This window comes from Rhinolophus sinicus, linkage group LG10, assembly GCF_036562045.2.
Source record: "Rhinolophus sinicus isolate RSC01 linkage group LG10, ASM3656204v1, whole genome shotgun sequence".
In the NCBI taxonomy this organism is placed as follows: domain Eukaryota; kingdom Metazoa; phylum Chordata; class Mammalia; order Chiroptera; family Rhinolophidae; genus Rhinolophus; species Rhinolophus sinicus.
The window spans coordinates 43,660,910-43,687,162 of record NC_133759.1 but is presented as its reverse complement, the minus strand read 5'-3'; the positions used below and the strand labels follow the sequence as shown (position 1 = coordinate 43,687,162).

Sequence of the window (26,253 nt, the reverse complement as noted above, 5' to 3'; positions counted from 1 at the left end):
GGAAGGGGTAGGGCTGGGGAATGGCTGTACTGTTGGACTTTCTCACCATGACTTTGTTTTCCCTTAAGACCAGGCAAGGACAGTTATTAGGGTAAAATAGATATGTGGGTTCATGGGGACATCTACCACTGAGTTCCTAATTTTTGTCACTATACTTATAGAAATTAATCAAATTTAATCTCTTTACGTCGGAGTCACTTCAGTTTAACCGTACAGCCAACTAGAAAGAAATTAGAGGCTTTAATTTCCACATGTGTATGTTACTTACCCGAAACTGGCATTTTTGAGCAAAGATCCACGTTAGTCAGCATTTTCACAGCAGATCATCAGGGTTTTTCGGATGTAAACTGAAATACTATCACTCTGCAATAAAACAGAACTCTAAAGAGTTCTTCCCTTGTAGCACTTTAGCTTAAGCTCCTGAGCACGCATCAATAGAACAGAGCACTCTAGACCAGCAAATTTGCCAGGTCTGACCCTGAAACTCTGTTCTTTGCCTTCTTTTCAAACCTATATCCAATCCATCACTGATAGGTCATCCTTCAAAATACAACAGAATTTGACAATTCTCACCACACCCACCCTTAATATCCTAGTTTGAGCCATCATCATCTCTCACTTGGACCACCGATAGTCTGGTAAGTGCTTCCATTCCTGCCCACTACCATTCTCCACACGGCAGCCAGAGTGATCCTTTTTACTGTGGTTCCTGGAAAATAAGACCTAGCCAGACAATCAGTTCTAATTCGTCTTTTGGAGCAAAAATTAATTAAGACCTGGTCTTATTTTACTGTAAGACCCCGTCTTATCTAACATAAGACGGGGTCTTACATTAATTTTTGCTCCAGAAGACGCATTAGAGCCGATTGTCCGGCTAGGTCTTATTTTAGGGGAAACACGCTAAAAGTAAGTCGTGGTGATAATTTTAAAACACTGGCCTTATGATGTACCCACTCCATCTTTCTCTCTTTTATCTCTCTCCCCCTCATTCACTCCTCCCTAGCCACACTGGCCTCCTGGCTCTTCCTAGACCCAGTTGAGCATGTTCCTGCCCTCCGCCCATAATGGTCTTCTCCCAGATATCCACTGGATTGCTCTCTCATTTCTTTCAGGCTCTGCTTTGTCACCTTATCAATGAGGTCTTTCCTAGAGAGGAAATCTCCATCCTCCCTTGCTTGGTTTTTCTCTATAATACTGATCGTCACAGGCATGTATGTATATATTTTCTGTATTGTCTGTCTTTTCTATTAGAATATAAGCTCTTAACAGGTCAAAATCTTACGGACTTTTTTCTCACTGCTGTATCTCCTGTGCCTAAGAGTGTCCGACACACAATAGATGCTCAATAAATTGTTAAATAACAGACTTAACGCAATGCTACTGGTAGGTAATGTGCCTTTATTTATTTTTTTTTTCATCATTATGCTATATTCTCTTTAATTAGGGACGAAGGCTCTTCCAAACATGTCACCTAGACATCACTTTACCCACTGCTCTGTTTGGCTGCCAGTCTCTTATCTCTCTCTTCAGCAATGGTGAGGCGGATACCCTTTCCACGGGGAAGAGAAATCCATGGTTTGTTGCCTTTGCCAATAACAAAAATGTTGGAGAGCCGGGTGGCAAAGCTGTGGCCATTGGCATCTTTCACGTGGACCACATCAAAAGAACCAGGATGCCTCTCTCTGTTGGTGATCACACCAATTCTTCCCAGGTTGGCACCTCCGGTCACCATGCACAGGTTACCGGTGTCAAACTTGATGAAATCAGTAATTTTGCCGGTCTCCAAATCAATCTGAATGGTGTCGTTCACCTTGATGAGGGGGTCAGGGTAGCGGATGGTGCGAGCATCGTGGGTCACGAGATGCGGGATTCCTTTTGTGCCCACAAAGATCTTCCTCACTTTGCACAACTTGTACTTGGCCTCCTCAGGTGTAATGCGATGAACAGCAAAGCGACCCTTGGTGTCGTAGATCAGACGGAAGTTCTCTCCGGTCTTGTCGATGCTGATGACATCCATAAACCCAGCCGGGTAGGTGACATCAGTTCGGACCTTGCCATCGATCTTAATGAACCGCTGCATGCAGATCTTCTTGACTTCATCTCCTGTCAGGGCATACTTCAGCCTGTTCCTTAGGAAGATGATGAGAGGGAGACATTCCCTCAGCTTGTGGGGACCGGTGGATGGACGAGGAGCAAACACACCGGTCAGTTTATCCAGCATCCAGTGCTTTGGAGCCGCTACGCGCTTCAGATGCTTCTTGGGGCCACGCGCCATGGCTACGCTGGGCACAGAAAGAGAGGCAATGTGTTTTTAGAGCAATGTTTCCTCAGGTGTGAGACCTGTTTATGGAGACGATTTTAAATAGTATAAAGGTATGCATTAAATAACATTGAATCAGGTGGAGAGGATCTTTTCACTTTATCAGGCAGGCCTCATTCAGTGGTAGTTTGTCCCTGACACTTGATAATTTATCCCTTTCAAGAACAGAAAAAGAGCCTTACATTTAGAGCCTACTAAGAGCCTTCAGTAGGGAACAGTGTCTGGCTAGAATTTAAACATGTTGCTTTGTTTTCATTGTATTTATTTTTAGGGGTACTATCTATTTCAAACATTCCAATCTCATTTAAATCACACAACAACTCTTATGAGAGAAGTAGCATTTCACATATGAGGAAACTGCAGATGAGTTTCCTTTGAGAGAAAATTCACTATTTTAAATATTTTAAAGTGTACAATTCAGTGTTTCTTAGTCTATTTACAATGTTTTGGAACCATCACTAATATCTAATTGCAGAATATTCTCACCACACCAAAAAGAAACTCAACCCCTTAGCAATCATCCCCAATCTCCTCATTCTTCCCAGACCTAAGCAACCACTAATCTACTTCCTATCTCTACAGAGTTGCCTATTCTGGATATGTCATATAAATGGAACCATATATGTGGTCTTTTGGGTCTGGCTTTTTTTACTTAGCATAACGTGTTCAAGGGTCATCCATGTTGTAACATGTATCAGTACCTCAATTCCTTTTTATGACTGAATAACATTCCACTGTGTGGATAGACTATATTTACTTACCAACTAATCCGTTCATGGACATTTAGGTTATTTCCACTTTTGGGCTATTATGAATGATGCTGCTAGGCATATTCATGTACAAGTTTTTAACATGTTTTCAATTCCTTTGCATATTATATATACCTATGAGTAGAATTGCTAGATAATATGATAATTCCATGTTTAACTTCTTGAGAAAAACCAAATTGTTTTCCAAAGTGGCTGTAGCACTTTAAAAGCATTCCCACCAGCAATATTTAAATATTTCATAGCTCCATATCCTCACTGAAACTTGGAACTGTCCATTTTTCAAAAAATTTAGCCACTCAAATGGGTATTTCATTGTGGCTTTAATTTGCATTTCCCTAATGACTAGCTATATTGAGCATCTTTTCACATGACTTTTGGGCATACATGTATCTTCTTTGGAGAAACAGTCAAGGCTTTACCCATTTTTATATTGGGTTACCTTTCTGTTGCTGAGTTTTAAGGTTTCCTTCTAAAATAACAAGTTAAAATACATATATTTTAAAAAACAGTAAGTAAATAATAGCGTTATTGGGCAAGAATAGTGAAGGTGACATAGTAGTCCCTCCTTTTCTGAAAGAAGTATGTTCCAAGACCCTAGTGAATGCCTGAAACCACCGATAGCACCAAACCCAACATATACTATGCTTTTCCCTATACGTACATACCTACTATAAAGTTTAATTTTTGAAATAGGCACAATAAGAGATTAACAATAACCAATAATAACATACCCAGAACAATGATAACAATACGCTGTAATAAAAGTTATGTGAAAGTGGTCTCTCTCAAACTACCTTATTGTTCTGAATGGACAGGGTGGACACGTTGGACAAGAGGATGGTTCACATCCTATATAAGTGGGAGCAGGACAGTGCAAGAGTTCATCCTGACACTTAAAACAGCGCGCAACTTAAAACTTATGAACTGTTTATTTCTGGAACTTTCTATCTAATATTTTCAGACCAAAGTTGCCCCAGGGTAACTAAAACCTTGGAAAACAAACTCACCGGTAAGTGTGGGTGGCTGGAGGGGGAACTACCATATATAACTCAGGGACTAGATTGAGCAACGCTGGCTCAAATTTTAAGAGCTAGCATTCTGGAGTCACACCACCCAGATTCAAATCCCAGCTCTGCCTGGAAAATACTGTGTGTGACTTTTGGGCCAAGACATTTAACCTCTTTGAGACTCAGTTTCTCCTGCTTTAAAAAGGGGATGGCCCAGACCACATCAAAGATTTGTGGAACAAATGAAATGACGATGCGAAGCGCTTACTCAGGGCCTAGCTCCGGTAAGCAATTTATAAATGTCAGCCATTATAACGAAGAGCCACGAGGCTCACGGCTTTCCAGTTTCAGCTTGCAGATACTGTCCCCCAACCGCAGGAGCGGACCACTCTATACTGGCCGCCACCGGACACAAACCTTTATGCGTACGTGCCTCTCTCCAAGACCTCGCGACCGCACCACCCGTCGCTCGGAGCCGCTGTGACCGCGCCTCCTAACTTCCGTTTCCGGGGCGCTGGCCGCGACTTCCGGCGGCGTGACCTGCGCGCGCTTGGTTGGTGGCGTGCGGCGCGGGAAGGGTCAACGCTTGCGGCCGGTAACAGGGCAGCGGGTGGGAGTGTCCGGTTGTGGAGCCGCAAACTCTCGGGAGGGAGGCGTAACCTTCGTCTTGCTACCCAGGCCAGCAGCCTGGTGTCATTATGGACATCGCTGCTTCTCCCTGGCCTTCACCCGCTACCCTGGATTCATGTGACGAGGGCCCTGCGGGGGGGAGTCTGCAGACGACGTGGGTTTCATTCCAGCGGGCGCCCCTTATTGGCTGGCTCTCTGACCTTGGGCAGGATACGTCCTTTCGTGGGCTTCAGCCTCCTTATTTAGAAGCTGGAGGTCTTATTCACAGTTATTGTGAGCTCAAGGGAAAGAACTGACTTTTATTAATATTAGACATTGTCGCCTGTTCCGGTTACAGAATAAGGATAGATTAGGTACTCGGTGCCTACTTAAGTCGTTTTAGGTCACAAAACCTTTGAAAATCTGGTGAGAGCTATTAATCCCCACTTCCCACCCACCTCTCTAACTCCACCCCCTTCACCCTCAGATACAGGAAATTTGACTTACTCTTTCAGATAATTTCGCAGATATTTCTTGCCCACCCGTGGATCCCAGACCCTGACTGGTAGTAGTCATTCAAATATTTGTAGTCAGATGTTCAGTTAATCATTTTTAAATCCATCAATCACTATCCCCTTCACAGGAGAAAGATAGATATTTCATTAGCAAGTTTTAATCGTGGGCCTGGCAATATGCTATTCTCATTTAAGCTCCCAACAACTCTAGGAAAGAGGTATTATTAAATGATCGCTTTGCAGGGGAGGAAATTGAGGCACAGGAGAATAAACTTGTTTTAGGTCATTCAGCCTATGAATGGTGAGGGCAAGAATTCAAACCCATGTCTAAAGTTCCAAAGCCACTGCTAGCTTACAAAGGACTAGATGTAGAAATGTATTTGAATGTGCTTTAGTAGTCTCTGTTTTAAGATTGTTCACTTGTAATTATGAGATGACTGTTAATCAGCATAGATGATCCCAAACCAAACGTTGCGTGTTTATGTCTGTCTCCTTTTCTTCCATAGTGTCTATAGTGCTTGTTTAATAATATATTTCACATCCTACACTCTCTGCCCATGTTATTCAATCCTTTTATCTTTGGTGAACACTGATTCTGGTGTGTTAACTGAATATCGCTGTATCAGTTGTGTTGCCTCGTTTTTCTAGCCCTCCAAAGCAGGTGTTTTTAATTATAGTTGAAATATGAGGTGATAATGTTTGGACATTTTTTCTTTCCTGTCCTGCTTTTAAAAGGACTATATTAAGGATCTTGAAGCACTTCCAACATGTCTGATATTCAAGAAGCCACTAACCAACTTCTGGATGTGAACCTTCATGAGAATCAGAGGTCTCTACAGGTGATGGAAAGTGGCCCCGGAAGTGAGTCCGAGAATCTCCAAGTCACTATTGGAGCCACTGTACCTACTGGTTTTGAGCAAACAGCTGCAGATGAAGTGAGAGAGAAATTGAGGTCGTCATGCAAAATCAGCAAAGACCGGGGCAAAATATATTTTGACATTTCAGTGGAAAGTCTGGCTCAGGTTTGAATGAAGCAATATTTAAAATAGTTTTCCAAATAGGTCATTTTATGGTTACTTTCTAGTTTACAGATCACTCTGGAATCCTTTTTGCTTTCTCTGCCCCAAATCAGGTGATTTAAAATTTTTACTGCATTTTCTATTGGGTACTGATTTGTAAGTTTGACTAGTGGGTTTGCTTTGTTTTTAGAAGTGATTCCAATTATTTCCTGAGGATAAATTCACCAGAATGTGTGACTTATGAAGAAATTCTGGATATCTGTTACATACACATCTTTGAATTTATTTACTTCAGCACCTAGCTGAAATTTAGACTTTGGTGGTAAAGCATAAAAGAAGAGATTTTTCCTTAAATTTGTGTCAAGAAATACTTGCTCAAAAGTAATTAGGAACCACTGAAGGTGAGAAGTGAAGGTCAGCAGATTGCCATCCCACAAGAATAAAAAAGCTAAGCTATATCTCATTACCACTTAAGCCACATGAGGGCAGGGATTATTGTGTGTGTGTGTCTGTCTCTGTCTCTCTCTGTCTCTCTGTCTCTCTCTCTCTCTCTCTCTCTCTCTCTCTCTCTCTCTCTCTCTCATATTTCCCAAGCTCTTAGTGTCTGGCATATAGTAGACACCCAGTAAATATTTATGGGATGAATTGGTAAGCAAGTATTGTCCATCTGTATTTTAGTTAATAATCTCAGTAGTTTTGTGAAGATAGGCAGTGTTATCCTCATTGATCATTAAGCATAGGAACAAGTAATCTGCCCAGAGTTTCTTAGCTAGTAATCATAGAGCTGGAGCTCAAACTTTATTCTCTTAATCACTGCAATATAGTGTACCCCAGAGAGCCATGAGAGAAATATAATAAAGCCCCACTTGACTGTCTTTGGCCTTCCCTTCTCCCTTAAAGCTGTGTTACCCACATAACACTCTAAGCTTCTATCCTTCCATTTGTCCTTTCTTTTCTCTAGAGGAATCTAAAATGATAGTTAACCAAAAAGATGAAAGACTGGGGAAATGGGAAAAAATTTATATACAGAGTATAGGTACAGTAGACCTCCCCCCATCCATGACCACAGGGCACATGTTCCAAGACCCCCAGTTGATGCCTGAAATTGCAGGTAGTACCAAACCTTATATATATTATGTTTTTTTCTAGACATACATACCTATGATAAAGTTTGACTTATAAATTTCACGGATAGATTCATACTTGCTGTATAGCTTAGCAACCTCAGCATACCTTTTTTTTTTTACTTTCCATTTTCCTTATTAATCAAGAACTGACCTTTTCACTTTTTAAACCAAGCCCTTTATGGCTTTTCAGGGGCATTTCAAAATTGCCAGAATCACCACTCTTGTACTTTTGGGCCATTCTTAAATAAAATAGTCGTTACTTGAACACAAACACTAATACCACAACATGGCTACTATGTGACTAATGGGCGGGTGTCGACTAATGGGCGGGTGTCGTATACAGTGTGGATACACTGGACAAAGGAATGATTCATGTCTCAGATGGGATGGTGTGAGATTTCATCACGCTACTCAGAACAGCGTGCAATTTAAAACTTATGAATTCTTTATTTCTGGATTTTTCCAGAAAATTTGTTTCTAGAATTTTATTTTTGGGCAGTGGTTGGCCATGGGCACCTGAAACCACAGATAAGAAGGGACTACTGTATTAGCCGCTTTAAAGTCTTTATGCCTAATTTTTATGTTTAAATATCAATGATTTGTATGATTCAAAAGCTTTCTCAGAAATTTGTTTCTAACGTTTCCCCTCCCCCCCCAGGTTCATTGTCTGAGATCAGTTGATAATTTATTTGTGGTTGTCCAGGAGCTTAAAGATTACCAGTTCAAAGAAACTAAGGTGAGCTATTCGAAACATGGTAGCTGATTTTTAGCCATCTTCTTCAAAGAGATTAATTTCTACTTTTCACATTCTATCATTTAGCATTACTGCTGCTTTTATAATATAAAATACTGGGAGGGTTTTACAGTCCAGTCCAGAGATTTGTTGACAGTCCATCCCAAAAATTGTCTTTAAAAATCAGTATTGTGAGTAGTGGAGAGTGGGCAAAATGGGTGGAGGGGGTCAAAAGATACAAACTTCTAGTTACAAAATAAGTCATGGGGATGAAATGTACAGCATGACAACTATAGTTAATAACAGTGTATTGCATATTTGCAAGTTGCTGAGAGTAGATCTTAAAAGTTCTCACAGGAAAAAAATGTTTTGTAACTATGGTAACATGTTAACTAGATTTATTTTGGTGATCATTTCGCAATATATACAAATATCGAATCACTATGATGTACACCTGAAACTAAAATAACATATGTCAATTATACCTTATTTTTTAAAAAGACGAAAGAATAAGAAAATTTAAAAATCAATATTGAACAACATCAAAATTTATTAAAAAATAAAAGAAATTGACTTGCTTACAAAAGATACATACCTTAGATTTGCTTTGCTCATACGTATAGTTTCAAAATAGAATTGCTTCCAAATTCTATTTTGTGAACCAAAGAGCAAGTGACAGTTTGTAGCATCTACAAATAACACTTTCACCATCTTGCTCTTGCCTGGCTTTCTTCTCTAACTTTATTTTTTTGAAATAAAGCCAAAGTAATATCTAAATACTTCTTCAGTTGTTAGGACAACAGCTTTGTCTCCAACTTGTATTTAGCGTCTGATTCCTAAATATTGAGATGCTGCCTAAGCTGAAGGTTGAAAAGAGATCTCAGTAAGGCTTTAGTATTTTTCCACATTGCTTTTTGGTCAGGTTTCCAGAGTCAAATGTTTGAAAACTTTTTTCTATCAGTTTTATTGCCTATGTGAGAAATAATCTGTTTTTAAAAACTATGGTATGCTGCTCAAGTCTCTAATTTTTATTTATTGGCAGCAGGTTGATTTCTAAAACATAATTCAAAAACCAAAGTAATATGAACCCACAGCCTAGAAAAAAATAAAACCAGACCTAAAAGAATTCAAACTGAAAATAGATTTAAAAAATTTATTAACCAAAAATGTAACTTTCAACACTAGTATTATAACCCTTCAGACTTCTTTCTGTTAGTCATTGTCAACTGAATCATATCTGTGAAACTAGTAAATAATAGGCAGGCTACTGAAAATTTTTGCTGCTGAGTATTTCAAAATTTTAATAGCCATAAGTAAATGTTAACAGGCATTTTCTTCAATTCTTGCTTCTCACTTACTAGGGCTCCATTAATATTTTCTTCAATTCCTACATTTTTGCCATCTTAGAGTTTTTGCATTATTTTGGTGCTTTTGATCTCTAATTGGAGGTGAATTTAATATATGGAGTGGTTCTATGTGAGCCAGCTTTTCAGAGTTGCTTTGTAAAGTAACTGCAAAAGAGCTTGCTGGTAGAAGTCCTAAAAGAAGAGCAGCAAGGATTAAGTTTGATTTATAGGTCTGTGCAAGGGCAACTTCTGTTGTGTGTGACCATGAAAAATTATTAAGCCCTTAACTTGTGGACTTACATTGCAACATGCCCCAGGAAAACCTTGTTTTTAAACATTTGTTTCTAGCTTTCATTCTGTTGACCATCAATTTTATTTTCTGTAGCGTTGTACTTTCCCCATTATATAAAATGCCTGTTAGTTTAAGCATTTTAGTGGGTTCTTATTTTTAAGTATTCAGACAATATCATGAATTTATAGTCCTTTTTTAAAGGCTAGCATCTATGATTTATTTTTCTTTGAACTCTGCAAGCTCCTGTTTCTTCTCCTTGCATTGGCTCACCTCATCTTTGTGGTTTTATATCTCTACCTTGAGTTCTTATTTTACAAAAGGATATAAGTCCTCATTACAATTTTTTTGATGGCATATGAATATCTTTGATCATAGTTTTCAACCGCTCTGTGGCAGTGTCTTTCTGGTGAGTTTTTTGTCTGTTTTTCTGTTCCTTTCCTCCTTTTTCCATTTTTTTATGTTCCTATAAATTTTGTGCTGATAATTTTTAATAATTGCTCATCTTCGAGTGACAAAGTTCCTTTTGGACCTACTATTTATAGGAGGTTCTCCTGAGAGAAGCCAAGAACTGTTCCAGGCCAGCAAGAAATCCCCCTGGTTCCTGTGAAGTTCTTTCTGACAAAGGGCTATGAGTGAATGAGTTCGTCTCTTCCTTCTTTTTTTTTTAATACTTTTACTGAGATATAATTTCCACACCATTAAATGAGTTCTTTTAATCATCACTTCTCCCTAGCCTGAAGGGATCAGCAGCTTCAGCGTTACACACTGTGTAGAGTATGTCTCCCCAGTTCTACTTCACCAACAGACTGTTTCCAGCACAGTCTGTGGGATTCTTTGTTCAGACTCCATTTCTCTCCCCCTGGTTTTTCTTGATACAAAGTCCAGTGCACATACTTCTTCCCTAATGTTCAAAGAAGAGTTTGTTTCCTCCTGCTTTGCAGACTGCTCTACCCTTTATCTGAGATCTATGGACATTCTCCCCCTCCTGTCTTCCTACACCTGTTTGACCTTCACTGCACTTGGGAATTTTTATGTTAGAATTCTCTTGTTATGGTTTCAGGTTACAGATATAATGTAGATTCTATTAAGATAGAGTTGGCATTTCTGTTTTCTTTTTCTTTTAGTGTGGTTTCTAAAAGGAAGGGATTGTACCAGTGTTATTCCACCACGTTAAACCTAAAAGTCCTGTAGATCCCCTTTATAGGAAAATTGTTTTTAAACAGAATTAGATTTGCCAAACCCCAAATTTACCATTTTACCAGGTTTCAAGTAGTATCAAAGCCTTCACTCACTTCCGTTTCAAGTCTCTGTTCCATCAGTCAGCACTGATTTTGTTCTGCTTTGATCTTCAGTAACGTATACTGTCCATATAACAGCACTCTGCAGTAGAGCTTTCTAATGGAAATATTCTGTGTCTGCACTGTCCAACGTGGTAGGCACTAACCGTCACTGCGAAATGTTGCTAATGTGACTGATAACTGAGCTTTCAATTTTAAATGATTTAAATTTCAATAGCTGTATGTGGCTGATGGCTGCTGAATTGGACAGCACAGCTCTGCACACCCATTTTAATATTTCATCACATACTATCCAACAGCTGTTTATTGAGTATCTTTTCTATGCCAGGCACTGTTCTAGGCCTAGACAGGTGGCTTATACCGTGTTTCCCCGAAAATAAGACCTAGCTGGACAATCAGCTCTAATGCATCTTTCGGAGCAAAAATTAATGTAAGACCCAGTATTATATATTAATTATATTATAATTAGTAATACTAATTTTTGCTCCGAAAGACGCATTAGAGCTGATTGTCCGGCTAGGTCTTATTTTTGGGGAAACATGTAGCAGTGGTCAAGACAGGTAAGGTCCTTCCCACTCTGCACTTACCTTCTGGGAGGAGCCTTGGTGGTGAACAATACATAAACCTAGTAACTTTAGATAATGCTAAGCTCTGTGAAGAAAATAAAATGGGAAGAGATGACTTGAGAGGATTACTGTAAGTAGAGCTGGTCTCTCATAGAATATGCCTTTTACATTCCTATTAAATAATGAGAAGGGATCCAGCAGTGCAAAGAGACCATGTAAACTAAATATCTTCCAAGCAGAGGAAATCAGGGAGAAAACGATCCTGAAGTGATGTTTGAGAAGTAGACAGGAGTCAGATTATGTTGGGCTTTTTAAGGAATTTAGATTTTTTTTTTTATGTGTAATGTGAAGTTATTGAGGGGAGAGGGCCATGATCAGATTTATTTTTTTAAAAGATGACTCTAGATAATATTTAGAAATTGGATTCATGTTCAACTGCTTACGGCTTTTTAAAAAAATATTACTTTAAAAAATAGTTAATATATATACACAACACAAAATTCAAAAGGAAGTCAGTGAGAGGTTAAGTTGCCTTCCTTCCCCTGTGTTTCATCCACCGACTTCCTCTCCCTGAAGGAAACTACTCCCGGAAGCCCAACTTCCGAGCTCCCATTCTGCCCTGTATTCTTTAGTGGCTTAATTTGTACATATCTTAATTTTCAATGAGATTTTTACTTCCTTAATTGCAGCCATTTTATTGACTCTTGTTTTGTACTACTACCATCCCCAACATAACAATTAATGTCATCTATAGGCAAAGTAAGATTTTATTTGTTCAATTAAAGCGATGAGAAATGAATAGATTTCATTCTCTGTCTCTTATAGGAAGAAGTTCTAAAGGATTTTGAAGAATTGGCCGGGAAGCTTCCATGGTCAGACCCTTTAAAAGTATGGAAAATTAATACCAGTTTCAAAAAAAAAAAACCAAAGCGCAAAAAGATAAATGAGAATTCAAGTAAGGAGAAGATTGATAATGGACAAGGAGACAAAAGAGACAAGAAAGATGTTAAAAAAGAGTTGACTGACAACGCCTTGGAGTCACATATCTTAGACTATTATGAAAATCCGGCCATCAAAGAAGAGATATCAACATTAGTAGGTGATGATTTGGCATCTTGCAAAGATGAAACTGATGAAAGTTCAAGAGAAGAAACTGATCCTGAAGTGCTAAAGTTTAGAGTCACATGCAACAGGGCAGGAGAGAAACATTGCTTTTCTTCAAACGAGGCCGCAAGAGATTTTGGGGGTGCTGTTCAAGATTATTTTAAGTGGAAAGCTGACATGACCAACTTTGATGTGGAGGTAGGTACAGGCTCTGGTGATGATTTAAGAAGGCCGTCATTGTAGATTTGTAGGATTTTCAGACTACCCTGATCTTATAGACAGTTAAACTGAGGCCACAGAACTAATAGGTGTGGCTAACAAGAGCATAGGCTGTGGAGACAGATCTAGATCCAAATTTTGATCCCACTACTGTGTAACTTTGGACAAGATATTCTCTCTGAACCTGTGTTTAGAGCCAGTAGTAGTATATGCCTCTAAGTGTGTCCTGAAGGTTAAGTGAGATAATACATTTTAAGTATTTGGCTCAATACCTGGTACATACTAAGTGCTCAATAGATGGGAACTATGAGACTTGAGTTTTCTAATTCCTAATCTAGTACTTTTTACAACGTTATGTGGACTTTCAGATTGTAAAATTCAACCAGACTTAAAACAATTATTTTGTTTTCGTGTGTCTTGGTTGTAGTTTTGTCACTAAAAAAAAATGCAGTACATTTTGAAAACAAACATCTACCTCCTAAAATCAGGAGTTCATTGCTAATACTATTCCTAGAGCCAACTCTCCTCTTTCTTAAATTCTGCTAGATTCCCAAACCTAGATACCTCTTTTTAGCATTCTTAGTCTCTTTGGGCTCAATGTTCTACACCGGTGATTCACATATGGGCCATACTAAGTCATCTTTAAATCACGGACAACTTAAAAGGCTCCTAGCAGCTGATGCTTGTACCAAGAAGTCATTTTCTGTTGCTTTTGGGACACCTGAATCTGGGGCAAGTCACTTATTGTCTCTTTTTTTATTTTGTGTATCAAGTTCCCCCTTTTTTTCCCTTATAACAGCTGTTATGAGAATGAAAAGGCTAACAAGAACAGTAATGTTCAAAAGTTAACAATGGGGCTCAGAGGACAGATTCTAGAGCCATACTGCCTGGGTTCAAATCCCAATTTATGAGCTGTATGACATTGGGCAAGTAAGTGGACATCTTTGTGCCTCAGTTTCCTCATCTATAAAAGGAGGATAATAATACCTAGTCCAGAGGGTGTGAATATGAATGAGGGAATGGATGTAAAGTGTGTAGAATATTGGCTTGCATATAGCTAAATAAGTGTCAGCTGCTGCTGCTAAGACAATGAGGAGGAAATTTTAGGTGGAAGATTGGAGAACATAGTTTACAGTGTATTTTTATTTGAATAGTTTATATTGGTGTTAGAAAAAGTATAACTAGGACACAAAACATTTCACAGACATTGAGTGAAGTTTAAAAAAAACTAAGAAAATAAGTGATAAAGCAAATGTGGTACGGTATTAACAGTTGGTTAAAAGTTAAAATTTTTAAAAATGTATGTTAAAAAACCCATAGACCTTCAAAATATGTTTATATTATTAAAATTCAGAGGAAATATGGTTATAGCTAATGTATATAGTGAAGGAAAAGAAAAAAATAGATGTTAAAATTTAAAAGTAGTATATACTATATGATTTTATTTATGTAAAGTTCCAAAAAAGACAAAACTAATATATGGTGGTAATGGCCAGATTAATGATTACTTTGGGTAGGTAATGACTGGGAGGGAGAAGGGGAGCCTTCTGGCAAGCTAGAAATATTGTATATCTTTATCTGGGTGGCAGTTACACAGTGTATGTAGGAAAAGATTCACTGTGCTGCACACTTAAGCTTTGTGTATTTTACTGGATGCAAAGTATACCTCAATAATAAAAAAATTAATAAAACCTGAAATTTAAAAATCCTAGTAATAAATAAGTTTAAACAATTCTAAAATTATTTTATTCTGTCTTGTTTTACCATAGGTGCTTTTGAATATCCATGATAACGAAATCGTGGTGGGCATTGCATTGACAGAAGAGAGTCTCCACCGAAGAAATATCACACATTTTGGACCTACAACTCTTAGATCTACGCTTGCCTATGGGATGCTCAGGTAAGAGAATGATTTTGCCCTCTAGATTAAAGTGACACCTTGGTTTGAAGTTTCCCTTCATTACACTTTAATTTCTTGTGAGGTGTACTGTGTTGGAATTTAGTGAGTAAAGAATAGGGTAAAAAGCTATTAATCATTTTTTTTCCCTTACATCCAGTGTTGATTCCTTGTGATCCTGAAAATATCACTTAATTTCTATCTCCGTTTTCTTGCTTTTAAAATGGGAATGATAGTTTTCATCTGCCTCTTAAATGGGGTTGCCACATTTCTGTTTGGAAAGGATACACTGTATATTGGGAAATAAGGCAAATTTTGCTGTTTTTATATATCTGTCAGTGAAACAGATGAAAGCAGAGGTTTTAAAAAATGTGTACAATGTGTAAATGAACAGAGAAAGTTTCTACTTACATTTTAAAATTTTATATTCACTACAACTTAGGAATTGTTCTGGAATTTCCACTTTTCCAAGTGCAAGACCTAGCTTGCTTTTTTCTTTGTTGTTTTTATTGGTTGCTTTTTTCCACCGCTCAGACAAGTTGTCTTTTCCAGGTTTCTGTCTTTCAGAGTGCACAGTGGGTTTGCTGTGAGACTTAAAGGATTATTAGTGAGGAGTAAATGCAGAAATATATGCACAATAGCTGCTGTGTACAGTGCCTGGTATACCCTGGTTGTCTTCTACCTGCTCATCCATGGAGTCACAGTTCAACACAATTGAAAACTATCAATTCAATAACAATAATAGAAACTGGGACCATGTGATAAAGGAAGAGCTTCTCGTCTTCATTCATTTAACAAACATTTATTATCTATTTTCAGGCATTATGGTAGGAGCCAGGAATATGAAGAGTTATTTTGGGTGCAACTATTAGAAACCTAAGTAAGCTAGTTTAAGATAAAAAGTGATGATGGTGTGGGAAGGGGATATATTAGAAAGATACTGAGAAATCTTGCAGAATCCACAAAAAAACTGAAAGCCATGTTTCAAGAAGGGTAGGAACCAGATCTTGCAAAACCACTTTTTAAACCTAGACAGTCACTTTTATCTCCCCTGGAAGTCTGTGGGCTCTTGTCTCTGCTCATCTATGCAAATGGCTGCCCCTCATCAAAATTTATATCTCCATACTGTCCGGGCTGTCTGGGCTTCTAGCTCTTTATCCCCAGTTCTTGGAGGAGAGAATCTGATTGACAGTCTCGGTCAAGTGTTCACCCAGACCCCCAGCAGCAATGGCTGGGAATATAGGGTCGCTTACTACCAACATTGTTGCCAAGGATTCTGTTGCCATGTGTTGAGGTGCAGGAACAGGGAGGTAGAGCTGGACAGGTATTACGATAAGAATCCAGTGTTTGTCCCCAAGAATCCCAGTCTTGTGAGGAAGATAAATAATTACCTTGTATATAATAAATACCTTAATAGAATGTAAAAAGATTAGGACAAAAGGAGGAAAGAAACCTAGTGACCTATCTAAGGAGGGGAGGCCTCATAGAGGGGGTAACATTTAAGGCACTAACATTAATGTCTCTAATCCTGACTCTGTCACCTGTTAGTTTTGTGTCTGTGGATAGGTTTTGCATCAGCTCATCTATAGCTGTCACTATTATTATGACAATAATAATAGTCACCTACCTCTTAAGGTTGTTAAAAGGATTAAATGAGGTAATGCATGCAAAGAGTTAAATCCACGCCTGGAAAATACAGCAGGTCCTCAAATAGCCTTGTTTTGTTGTAAGATTCATGAGATGCCAGTGATGCTGTAGGAACTTACCTCTTGTTTATGTCAATTAGTCTGTGGTAAAATTGGTTCCTTTAGATGTCGTTTTGCTTAAAGTCACACAAAAGCTATTGAAGACATTGAGTAAGGAATTACTGTACTAAGTTCTCAAAGTAAACAATTAGTTTGTGGCAAGGTTATTTATTATCTTTAAAATTCATAAGGAAAGGAATATTGAATGTCTAATTGCCAGTAAATTTATATTAATACATGTTCTACTTGAAACATATTTCAGGGTTTTTCTAATGTAATAATACAGGGTTATATACAAAATAGCATGTGTTTTCTAAAGGCATACATATACTCGTATATGAAAAGATCTAAAAGCTAAATTCCATCTAGGAATGAAATGGGATTTCGGGTAATAGTCAAGGAATACTTTTAGTGATACAGACCCTTAGGTATGTAATGTTGTTTTGTTTTTTTAAACACTAGGATATTGAGTCAACATGTAATTACAAATTGATTTTTAAAATGAATATTGATTGGTGTTTCTTCATACTAACATAACAGGTCCTTGATCTTATAGTTTCAGGAATAGTCATTATGGAAGCCTCAGCTTTTGGTTGAAGTCTCTTCACATAGGCTGTTTTCTTTTCTCTAGGCTCTGTGCTCCTCAACCTACTGATATAATAGTTGATCCCATGTGTGGAACAGGAGCAATACCAATAGAGGTAATAACTTTTTATTAGCTTTGAGATAAGCAAGTGATACATCCAGAATGTTCTTGAATTAATGGGTAAATTAGATGTAATGAAATCGCAAAGTTTGGGTCAATGGACCCAAGAGTTTTGAAAGAATTACTCTAGTAAAGCTGTAACTTTTGTGTAAAAGATGTAAGTACTTATTACAAATAGCCAAGGACTAGGTAGATAATAAATGGTATTTATTCAGTGGATTATGGAGGAGGCTGAGAATTACAAACTGGTGAGTCCCTTTTCTGTAATAGACGAGCTGGTAGACTTGAACAGAAAAAATAATTGAAAGCATAAGCATAAACTGGAGGAAAGTGTTTCATCTGTTTAAAGTGAGATTATTGTTCTTTATCCACTTAGGTTCTTGGAGAGCGTAAGTATAGTTATAAAAAGGGGAAACCTATGAACAATATTTGGATTTTTTAAGGAAGTCTAACAAGATTACATTCCAAATGCTCTTAAGTAGTTTTCAAAATTACTGTGACATTGAGAGGACTCAGAAACTGCCTAAAGAAAAGCAAGAAATGGAAAGGCATTTTCTAAGTGGAGAACATTTAATAGGAGTCTCCTTGAATCAGTATTATCTATACTTTTATAAATAATTTAGAAGAGGGCACTCACAGTAAAATTGTTTAAGTTTGTGAAACATAGTAAGTTCTTACATGTAGTACGCCTAAAGCCAATAGGAGATACCACAGATTCTTTGAGTGGGCAGAATTGGACAAATGAGCAAGTCCAAAGCAGCCCACAAAGGGAAAAATAATCCAGACTGCAGTTAGAAAATTACATCTGCCTTTATGTCAGAAAGTTGTTAGTCTACATAGAACATTGTTCAGACCTAGTGTAGTATGTCATCTCATTCCACAAATGATATGTGACAACTTGGTATTTAATGTTCTGCTGACATGATTTTGAGTTAAAATTACAAAATCCTTTCAGGGATATCGTAGTTATTATTCAAAAGCCTATGCAATAGAGATTACTTTTTTTTTTTGAAATTCTCAAGTACTCCAACATATCAGATTATATAAAATCCCATAATCACTAAAGGAGGGTATAGGTTGGTCAGTTTGATTTGGTTAAGTTGTTCAAACCACATTTGTATTTAAGGTCTGTAATGCCTACTGTGTGCCAGACACTGCTTAGTGAGAGATTGAACAGAATACCAGACCTGAGTTCCCAGATTTGTTGAGGCAGACAGCTATTGAAATAATTAAAAAGAGAACAAGTATAGTGGCAGAAATATGTACAAAGTACTTTGCGGATGGGGGCAAATGAGAGACAGCTTGGAGAGTTGGAGTTTATGTCACACAGGGCATGACACTTGAGCTGGGTCTTGAAAAATGAGTAGGAGTTCAACAAGTGCAGAAAGAACCAGAAGGCATTTCAAGCAGGGGGAATAACAAAGTTGACAGCATGCAGTGTTTTGCCACTTTAGAAAAGCATTGGATTTTATTGGATTGGATGTCTTGTTTGTTGACAATTGAAATGATTTTCTCTTTAATCATCTTTTTGCAGTTTGCTACTTCTGTTTTAATATATACTCTTGTCTTTCAGGGGGCTACTGAATGGACTAACTGTTATCATATTGCTGGTGATAATAATCCATTGGCTGTAAATAGAGCAGCAAATAACATCTCATCTTTACTGACTAAGAACCAAATTAAAGAAGGGTAAAAATTTTAAGGATTTTGTGGCATCTCTTAAACTTAGATAATCACATGTCATATTGACTTTATGATTAATATCCCCAGTGCATTGTGATGTCATTTCACAAATGAATATATTGAGACTCCATTTAAATTTTAAAAGATTGAAAATGATTTATATTTTAAAAACATTTTTAAATTGTAATTTCCCCACCTTACTTCAACTCTTTTTATTTCCTCCTTTTTCATATATATATATATATATTTATTTATTTATTTTTTTTCCTACATAGTGGAAGAATATTGTATAGATTTATTTTAATTTCATAAATGTTTGAATACTTTTTTGTTTTTATAGTTCATTTTTAATGACTACATAATATTCCATTCTATAGAAATACTGTAATTTAGCCTTTCCTTTATTATTTGGCACTTAAAAAAAAATCTAAGAGTTGAAAGAGACCTGAAAGCCATCCCCATGGTGCCTAAGTATCTTATAGATCTTAGCCATTGGCCTTACAACCTGTGTAAACACTTCTAACGACTATCTCTGAAGGCTGATTCCATCTTTATACAACTAGTCATATCTTTTAGTGAACGGAATCTCTCTGTGACCCTCCTACAGATTTGGTTTTTTGTTTTTTTTTAATTGGGGAAGGGGAACAGGACTTTACTGGAGAACAGTGTGTACTTCCAGGACTCTTTTCCAAGTCAAGTTGTCCTTTCAGTCTTAGTTGTGGAGGGCACAGCTCAGCTCCAGGTCCAGTTGCCATTGCTAGTTGCAGGGGGTGCAGCCCACCATCCCTTGCGGGAGTCGAACCGGCAACCTTGTGGTTGAGAGGATGCGTTCCAACCAACTGAGCCATCCGGGAGCTCAGCGGCAGCTCAGCTCAAGGTGCCGTGTTCAATGTTAGTTGCAGGGGATGCTGCCCACCATCCCTTGTGGGACTCAAGGAATTGAACTGGCAACCTTGTGGTTGAGAGCCCGCGCTGCAACCAACAACTGAGCCATCTGGGAGGCAGCTCAGCTCAAGGTGCTGTGTTCAATCTTAGTTGCAGGGGGCAGAGCCCACCATCCCTTGCAGGACTCGAGGAATTGAACTGGCAACCTTGTGGTTTAGAGCCCACTGGCTCATGTGGGAATCGAACCGGCAGCCTTTGGAGTTAGGAGCATGGAGCGCTAACCGCCTGAACCACCGGGCCAGCCCCAGATTTGGTTTTTTCCCCTCCTATTGGGTCCATAAAGAAAAGTCTTTATGTTACATGATGATTGACATCAGACATTTAAAGGGATACCATCCCCCTATCCCCACCCCCACCTTCCTCCATCTCACTCCTCCAAATCCTCTCTTGTCCAAGCAAAATATTCTAAGTCCTTTAGCTCTATCGTTTTGGTATCTGTACATTGGAAGTCCATTAGCCTCTGGAAAATTTTATTTTTCATCTGAAATATATGTAATTATAGTATTAAGCCCTAGCCCACTACCCCAAATTACATTTGATGACACCAGCTGTGCCAGCCTTTCACCATTCTTTCAAGTCTCAGCAGTCTTTGGAAAGAATTGGTTAAAATGTCACTTAGTCTGCAATTTCTTAACAGAGGCCTCACAAAATTGTTTCTTTGGTCTCTGCTGGTGTCCTTCATTTTCTTACAGTGGCAGGAGTATAGGTAGTGGTCAGATTTGTTAGGTCGTACAGATGCTCCACTTCCTGAATACATATCCCAGGAAGTCATTAAATCTCATGATTAACCTTAACAGATTTAGAAACACCTGCCTCCATAACCCTTACTGTGAGGTTTATATGTGTAAGTAGAAAACAGTTGTTTTTAAATATATTTTATGCAAATACTCATTATTTTTACATGGTATACCTGATATTTTATGTCTGTATATTGGTTATCCTCTTTTCTTTGTCAATTTTTTCCCTTTTGATTAAAATTGCCAGTGCTTTGTTTTGTTCTTTCATTATACTATTCTGTAGTTTTCTGCTGTCTTTTGTTTTTATTTCCTATTGAGGCTTTAAACTTTGTTATCTAAAATCTTAAGTTATATGCTGTAAATGTGTTCTTTTTAATGATAAAAGTTATTATTAGAGCTGACTTATGCTAAATACTCTTGTTGACCACATCCTATAGATTTTGATAATTGTCTGTTTTGATTATTTTCTACATTGTTGCTTGTATACTGATTGTTTCTCTGATCAGTTGTTTAGGACAGTGCTTTTCAAACTTTAATGTGCCTATGAGTCACCTGGGATCCTATTAACATACAGATTCTGATTCAGTAGATTTAGGATGGGACGTAGGGGTCTGCATTTCCTAGTAAGCTTCTGGTCTGTGGCTTCTTGTTCCTTGCTACTTTGAGTAACAAGGTTTTACATCATTTTTATACATAAAATTGAAAAGTTTTATTTATTTATTTTTATTGGGGAACGGTGTGTTTTTCCAGAGCCCATCAGTGTCCAGTCGTCCTTCAATCTAGTTGTGGAGGACACAGCTCAGTTCCAAGTCCAGTCGCCATTTTCAGTCTTTAGTTGCAGGGGACACAGCCCACCATCCATGCAGGAATCGAACTGGCAACCTTGCAACCTTGTTGCTAAGAGCCTGCGCTCTAACCAACTGAGCCATCTGGCCACCCCTGAAAAGTTTTATTTTTATGTTAATTTATATTTCATTACGATGAATTATGGTATATTTTGTTTCATATTTATTGAGATTTTTCTTGAGGGTTAGTACATGACCGGGTTTTTTTTTGAAACCTGATAAACATTTTAAAATAAATGATTTTTCTATTTTCTGACCCTCTGCACCTTCACTTTTTGTCTGTTCAACCTGTACTAGTTCTATAAATCTTACCTAGATTTTTAATATTTTTTGGCTTATGTTGTTTTGTTGCAGTTATTGGTGCTTGTGATTATAAATACTCTATTTTCAGTATCTGCTTCACCTCATTATGATTGCCTTCACTGCATTTTACTTTTTCTTAAATTTTTATCAAATATCAACAGTATAACCTTCATTTGTTCATAATCTTTGATTTGCCTTTAATTCTTAGCCTGTGCATTACTGCCTGTTTGATTTTTTAAACCAGTTGTCTTAATGGAGAGGACTTAAATCATATTTTATTATGTCTTCTGTCACCTATATTTTTTATCTTTTTATTTGCCTTCTTGTTTATTAATAGTATGATACCTGTTTTTTAATCTTAAAATAAGTACCTCTGTATTTACTAATTTTACAGTCTTTAGGTCTCCCGTTATTACTACATAGATTTACCAAACTTTATCCTTCAGATGTGTCACCTCACAATCTTTTTTTTTTCTCTTTAGCATTGTTACCAGTGTGTTTCATCAGTGTTTTGCATCATCAGTGACATAATTTACTGCCTCAACACCATTTCAAAGTTGTCTATTGCAGTTCTTTGTATTGCAATCTTCTTTTCCCCCTTAATCCATTCTTAAATTGTAGATAAGGCAGATGTAGATATCGTTTGAAAACCAATCTTAACCATTTAAAAAACTTGTCATTCTTATATTTTGTCATTGTAAGTTTTATGACCTTACGCTTTCTTCCTACATTCTACTTTTAAATTTTTGCTTAAGTTGTTGATATTGCCACCGATATTATTTTAGTAGTATTTTATACTTTATAGCAGTCTTTAGAAAAAAATTTTTAATTTCATACTTCAGAATACATTGAAGTTACCGTTCCTTTGTCCCCACAGCAAACTGTCCCAGGGCTTGCCCATAGATGCTGTCCAGTGGGATGTCTGCAATCTGCCATTGAGAACTGGCTCTGTGGACATTATTGTAACTGACATGCCATTTGGAAAAAGGTACAACTTAAATTTTTTTTAAAAATGAATTTTACTTTCACTTGTTCCCTGTACCCACTTATCTTCTAAATCTTTTGTAATTTCGAGATGATGTCAGAAATCTTTAATTCCTTTTAGCAGACTGTCAGCAAAGCAGTTTTTCACTTAGGAATTATAACATGCATTCACCCATTTTTTTCCTTCTGAGAACTCAGGAATGTATTAACTATATTTTGATCCTGACCATCACAGGAGATTCATCGCCTTTCTAGTCCAGTGTTGAATTGCATGACATTTCACACAGAAAGATTGAGAAAAACTTGGCTCCATTTCTCAGTATAAATGATTTTTAATCACTTGTTTGGTTTATATAATTTATCTGCTATTAGGCTCATTAAGAGGATACTGTACATAACTATCATAGTTGTCAGTTTTTTTCTGTAACCAATTCATCCGATTCAAAATGTGTATGCAATTTATTGTCTGATTGCTCATTTCACTGACATAATGGCAAAGCTCTAGCTTCCAGAAGGCAACTATTTTTCATACCTCAGGATTTTATTGCAGTAAGTTTTAATAACTTCTCATGTCATATAGTTCTAGATATTTATTTTTTGCAAGTGTTTGATTCATTGGACCTTCTCTTACAGGATGGGCTCCAAGAAGAGAAACTGGAACCTTTATCCAGCTTGCCTACGGGAGATGAGTCGTGTCTGTAGACCAGGGACAGGCCGAGCTGTACTACTTACTCAGGACAAGAAATGCTTTACCAAGGTGCTGTACAGCTCACTCAGCCTGTGGCAACTTTAGAATCTTGGGGATAATAGTTTGAGTAGGATTTGTTTCCCTCCCCCAATGTTTCTTATTGGCAACAAAGACCCCTGGTTGGTCTAGAAACAGGTAGGTCATAGAAGCTAATTACTTTTATGCCTTTTGTGTATACACAGGCATTATCTGGAATGGGACACTTATGGCGGAAGGTGCATACTGTCTGGGTGAACATAGGGGGTCTTCATGCTGCAGTTTACCTTCTGAAACGTACACCTCAAGCTTTTGTTCATTCTTCAGAACAAGATGGCGAAAGAACTCCTTGGTAATGCAAAGAATGATTAACAGTATTTGCGCTTCCTGACATTGGAAACGTTAACATGAACTGGCTTTGAGAGAAAAATAGTATTAACAAAAGTGCAGTTTGCACTGTTTAAAACTGGTCTAAAGCTCTTCATCCTGGTTAGCCAAATATAAGAATGTAATGTTATAGAATTTAAAAAGTTGAGAAAGAACTTTTTTGTGGAGCTATTTTGAAGGGGTAGCTGGGCAATTAGTATTTTTCTTAAAATGCTTTAAAGATACTAGTCTACTAAAACGCTCTCGGAATTGGGTTTAGAACATTTTCCGGCTCTATAATAGTTCCTCTTTTCTACTCAAGCTACTCTGGCCTAATGGAAAGGCAGAGAACATAATCAGAGCATCTCAGGCAACATCTCATTGCCTGTGCTGCTTTGCTAGTTACTCAAGTTCGCTTTACTTCATCCTTAAAAAATGAAGCATTATTACGTTTTGTGAAATAAGGTTTTGCCCCACAATGAGATGAAGTCTCACAAGACCTATAGGAAAGTTTACTATTGCCTTAAGATTAAAATATGCATGTTATTCAGATTAATACATAGAACTAAAGTAGAGGACTAGGATTTATCAAAGGAATTGCAAGAGTACTTTACTGTTAGCAGTATAGGACATTTCTATTTGTAAGTAGCAAATACATTGTTAGATGAAGTATGGGACCAAGTCAAATTTAAAGAAATTTTATTTTTCTTTCAGTACACAACAGTGGTGTTGCTTTTCAAACACAAACCTGTCTAAATATTTTTGTTTGGTTTCTTACAAGGACTAGAGAACAAACTGATATACCTTTGAATTAAAAAAAAACTTCATCTAAGATCTTGGTTGTTTTCTCGAGTCACTGTTCATACTTAGTTGCTTTTCCAGTTGCAAAAAGTCCTTCCTGAGACAGTGGAAAATGAATGACCTCAATATTAAGTCCTCATGAAAACAGTACTTCCCTGGGACAAAGAGTACTTGGGATTTTATGTGGAAATCTTTATAGTATTCAGAGTTTATTTTGGAGTTTCTGGCTGTATTCAGCTTAGATTTTCAGTGTCGTATTAGTAATGTTAATAGTATTACTCATATTACCTTTTTATGTGTCACTTTAGAATAAATGGACATAGTATTTAATCTTTTCTTTTAAAGAATGGAGTTCACATTTAGCAGTACAGTCAACATTCCTAGTCTGGATTCTGATATACTACCTCATACTTGAGTGTTTTATATCCTAGCCTCAAGTTTTTACCATCGTCAGAATGCAACAGCATTATTATGGGTTCAATATAAAACTTTTCACCTCTGACAAAATAAACCACTTAAAGCTTTAAGTGTTAGTCAGCAGTTCACAGAACTAGAAAGTACAAGGACCATGTCTGTTTTCACCACTGTTTACCAAGTGCTTGGCACAATACCTGACACAGTGGATATTTAATGTTAAACAAATGAATTAATACTTTTGCATTTTGGCTTAGTTTTTAAGTATATCAAATTTGTACATGATCCATCATAGCTTTAGTCTTATTTAATACCAGCATAAAAACATTACCAGATTGATTTAAGATGATGCAAACATGCGGAGCATTGTCTGCAATCTTCCTCTCCAGTATTGTTTTGTAATCTGGTGACAGGAACAAGAAATGGGCTGAGGATTCAGACAGACTGGGCTTGAGTTATATATGACACTGCCACCTGCTAGTTCTGTGACCTTGGTTTTTAACCTCTGAAGCGGGCCTCATACACCATGGGAATGTGAAAAGATGGGGAAGTAATCTTAATATCTGAACACAAAATGAGTGAGTTAATAATCCAGACATTCTATTACTGGGAAAATCAATATATTTTAGAGGGGGGAAAACAACATAAACATTGAAACATTTTATAAATTCAATGAAAGATAGTTATCGTCTAGAGACTGACACTGTGATCAAAAAATACGGTGAATGTATAAATTAAAAAAGAACGTTACAGTAAGACATGCCATTAATCCCCCTCAAAATACTCCCCCTCACTTTGAATACATTTATCCCATCGTTCTTGCCACTTTCTGAAGCAGTTCTGGAAGTCCTCTTTCGTTAGTGTTTCTAGTTGAGCTGTTGTGGCTGCCTCGATGTCTTGAATCGATTCAAAACATTTACCTTTCACGGTCATTTTGACTTTGGGGAAGAGCCAGAAGTCGCACGGTGCCAGATCCCGTGAATAAGGTGGATGAGGATACACCGTAATGTTTTCATTTGACAGAAATTGCCGTACCAAAAGCGATGTGTGACACGGATCACTGTCATGATGGAGGATGAAACCATTCTCCCATTTCTCAGGCCGTTTTCTACGCACATCATTTCTTAAACGCTCCAATAAGCCCTTATAATATTCAGAGTTCACCGTAGTGTTCCTGG

The 26,253-nt window shown here is 37.4% G+C and overlaps 2 protein-coding genes across 5 annotated transcripts; one reads left to right on the top strand and one right to left on the bottom strand.

Moving 5' to 3' along the window:
* Window positions 1–1,378: 1,378 nt before the first annotated feature.
* LOC109456178 (small ribosomal subunit protein eS4, X isoform) lies at window positions 1,379–4,670 on the bottom strand. 3 transcript variants are annotated; one of them, XM_019748310.2, is made up of 2 exons: window positions 4,515–4,670; window positions 1,379–2,282 (listed from the first exon to the last, which is right to left on the bottom strand). In XM_019748310.2, the coding sequence occupies exon 2, from the start codon at window positions 2,273–2,275 to the stop codon at window positions 1,484–1,486; it is 792 nt and encodes a 263-aa protein (XP_019603869.1). In that variant the 5' UTR covers window positions 2,276–2,282; window positions 4,515–4,670; the 3' UTR covers window positions 1,379–1,483. The 3 variants fall into 3 exon arrangements, with proteins under 3 accessions (XP_019603869.1, XP_019603871.1, XP_019603870.1); XM_019748312.2 differs by having other exon boundaries at window positions 1,379–2,277; window positions 4,515–4,660; XM_019748311.2 differs by having other exon boundaries at window positions 1,379–2,340; window positions 4,515–4,617.
* Window positions 4,612–24,692, top strand: THUMPD3 (THUMP domain 3 tRNA guanosine methyltransferase). Of its 2 annotated transcripts, none has more exons than XM_019748307.2 (10): window positions 4,612–4,692; window positions 5,957–6,243; window positions 8,026–8,103; window positions 12,428–12,904; window positions 14,695–14,825; window positions 17,199–17,268; window positions 18,847–18,962; window positions 22,664–22,774; window positions 23,404–23,527; window positions 23,701–24,692. In XM_019748307.2, exons 2-10 carry the CDS (start codon window positions 5,989–5,991, stop codon window positions 23,848–23,850), a joined length of 1,512 nt encoding a protein of 503 aa, XP_019603866.2. In that variant the 5' UTR covers window positions 4,612–4,692; window positions 5,957–5,988; the 3' UTR covers window positions 23,851–24,692. The 2 variants fall into 2 exon arrangements, with proteins under 2 accessions (XP_019603866.2, XP_019603864.2); XM_019748305.2 differs by having other exon boundaries at window positions 4,630–4,881.
* Window positions 24,693–26,253: the final 1,561 nt, after the last annotated feature.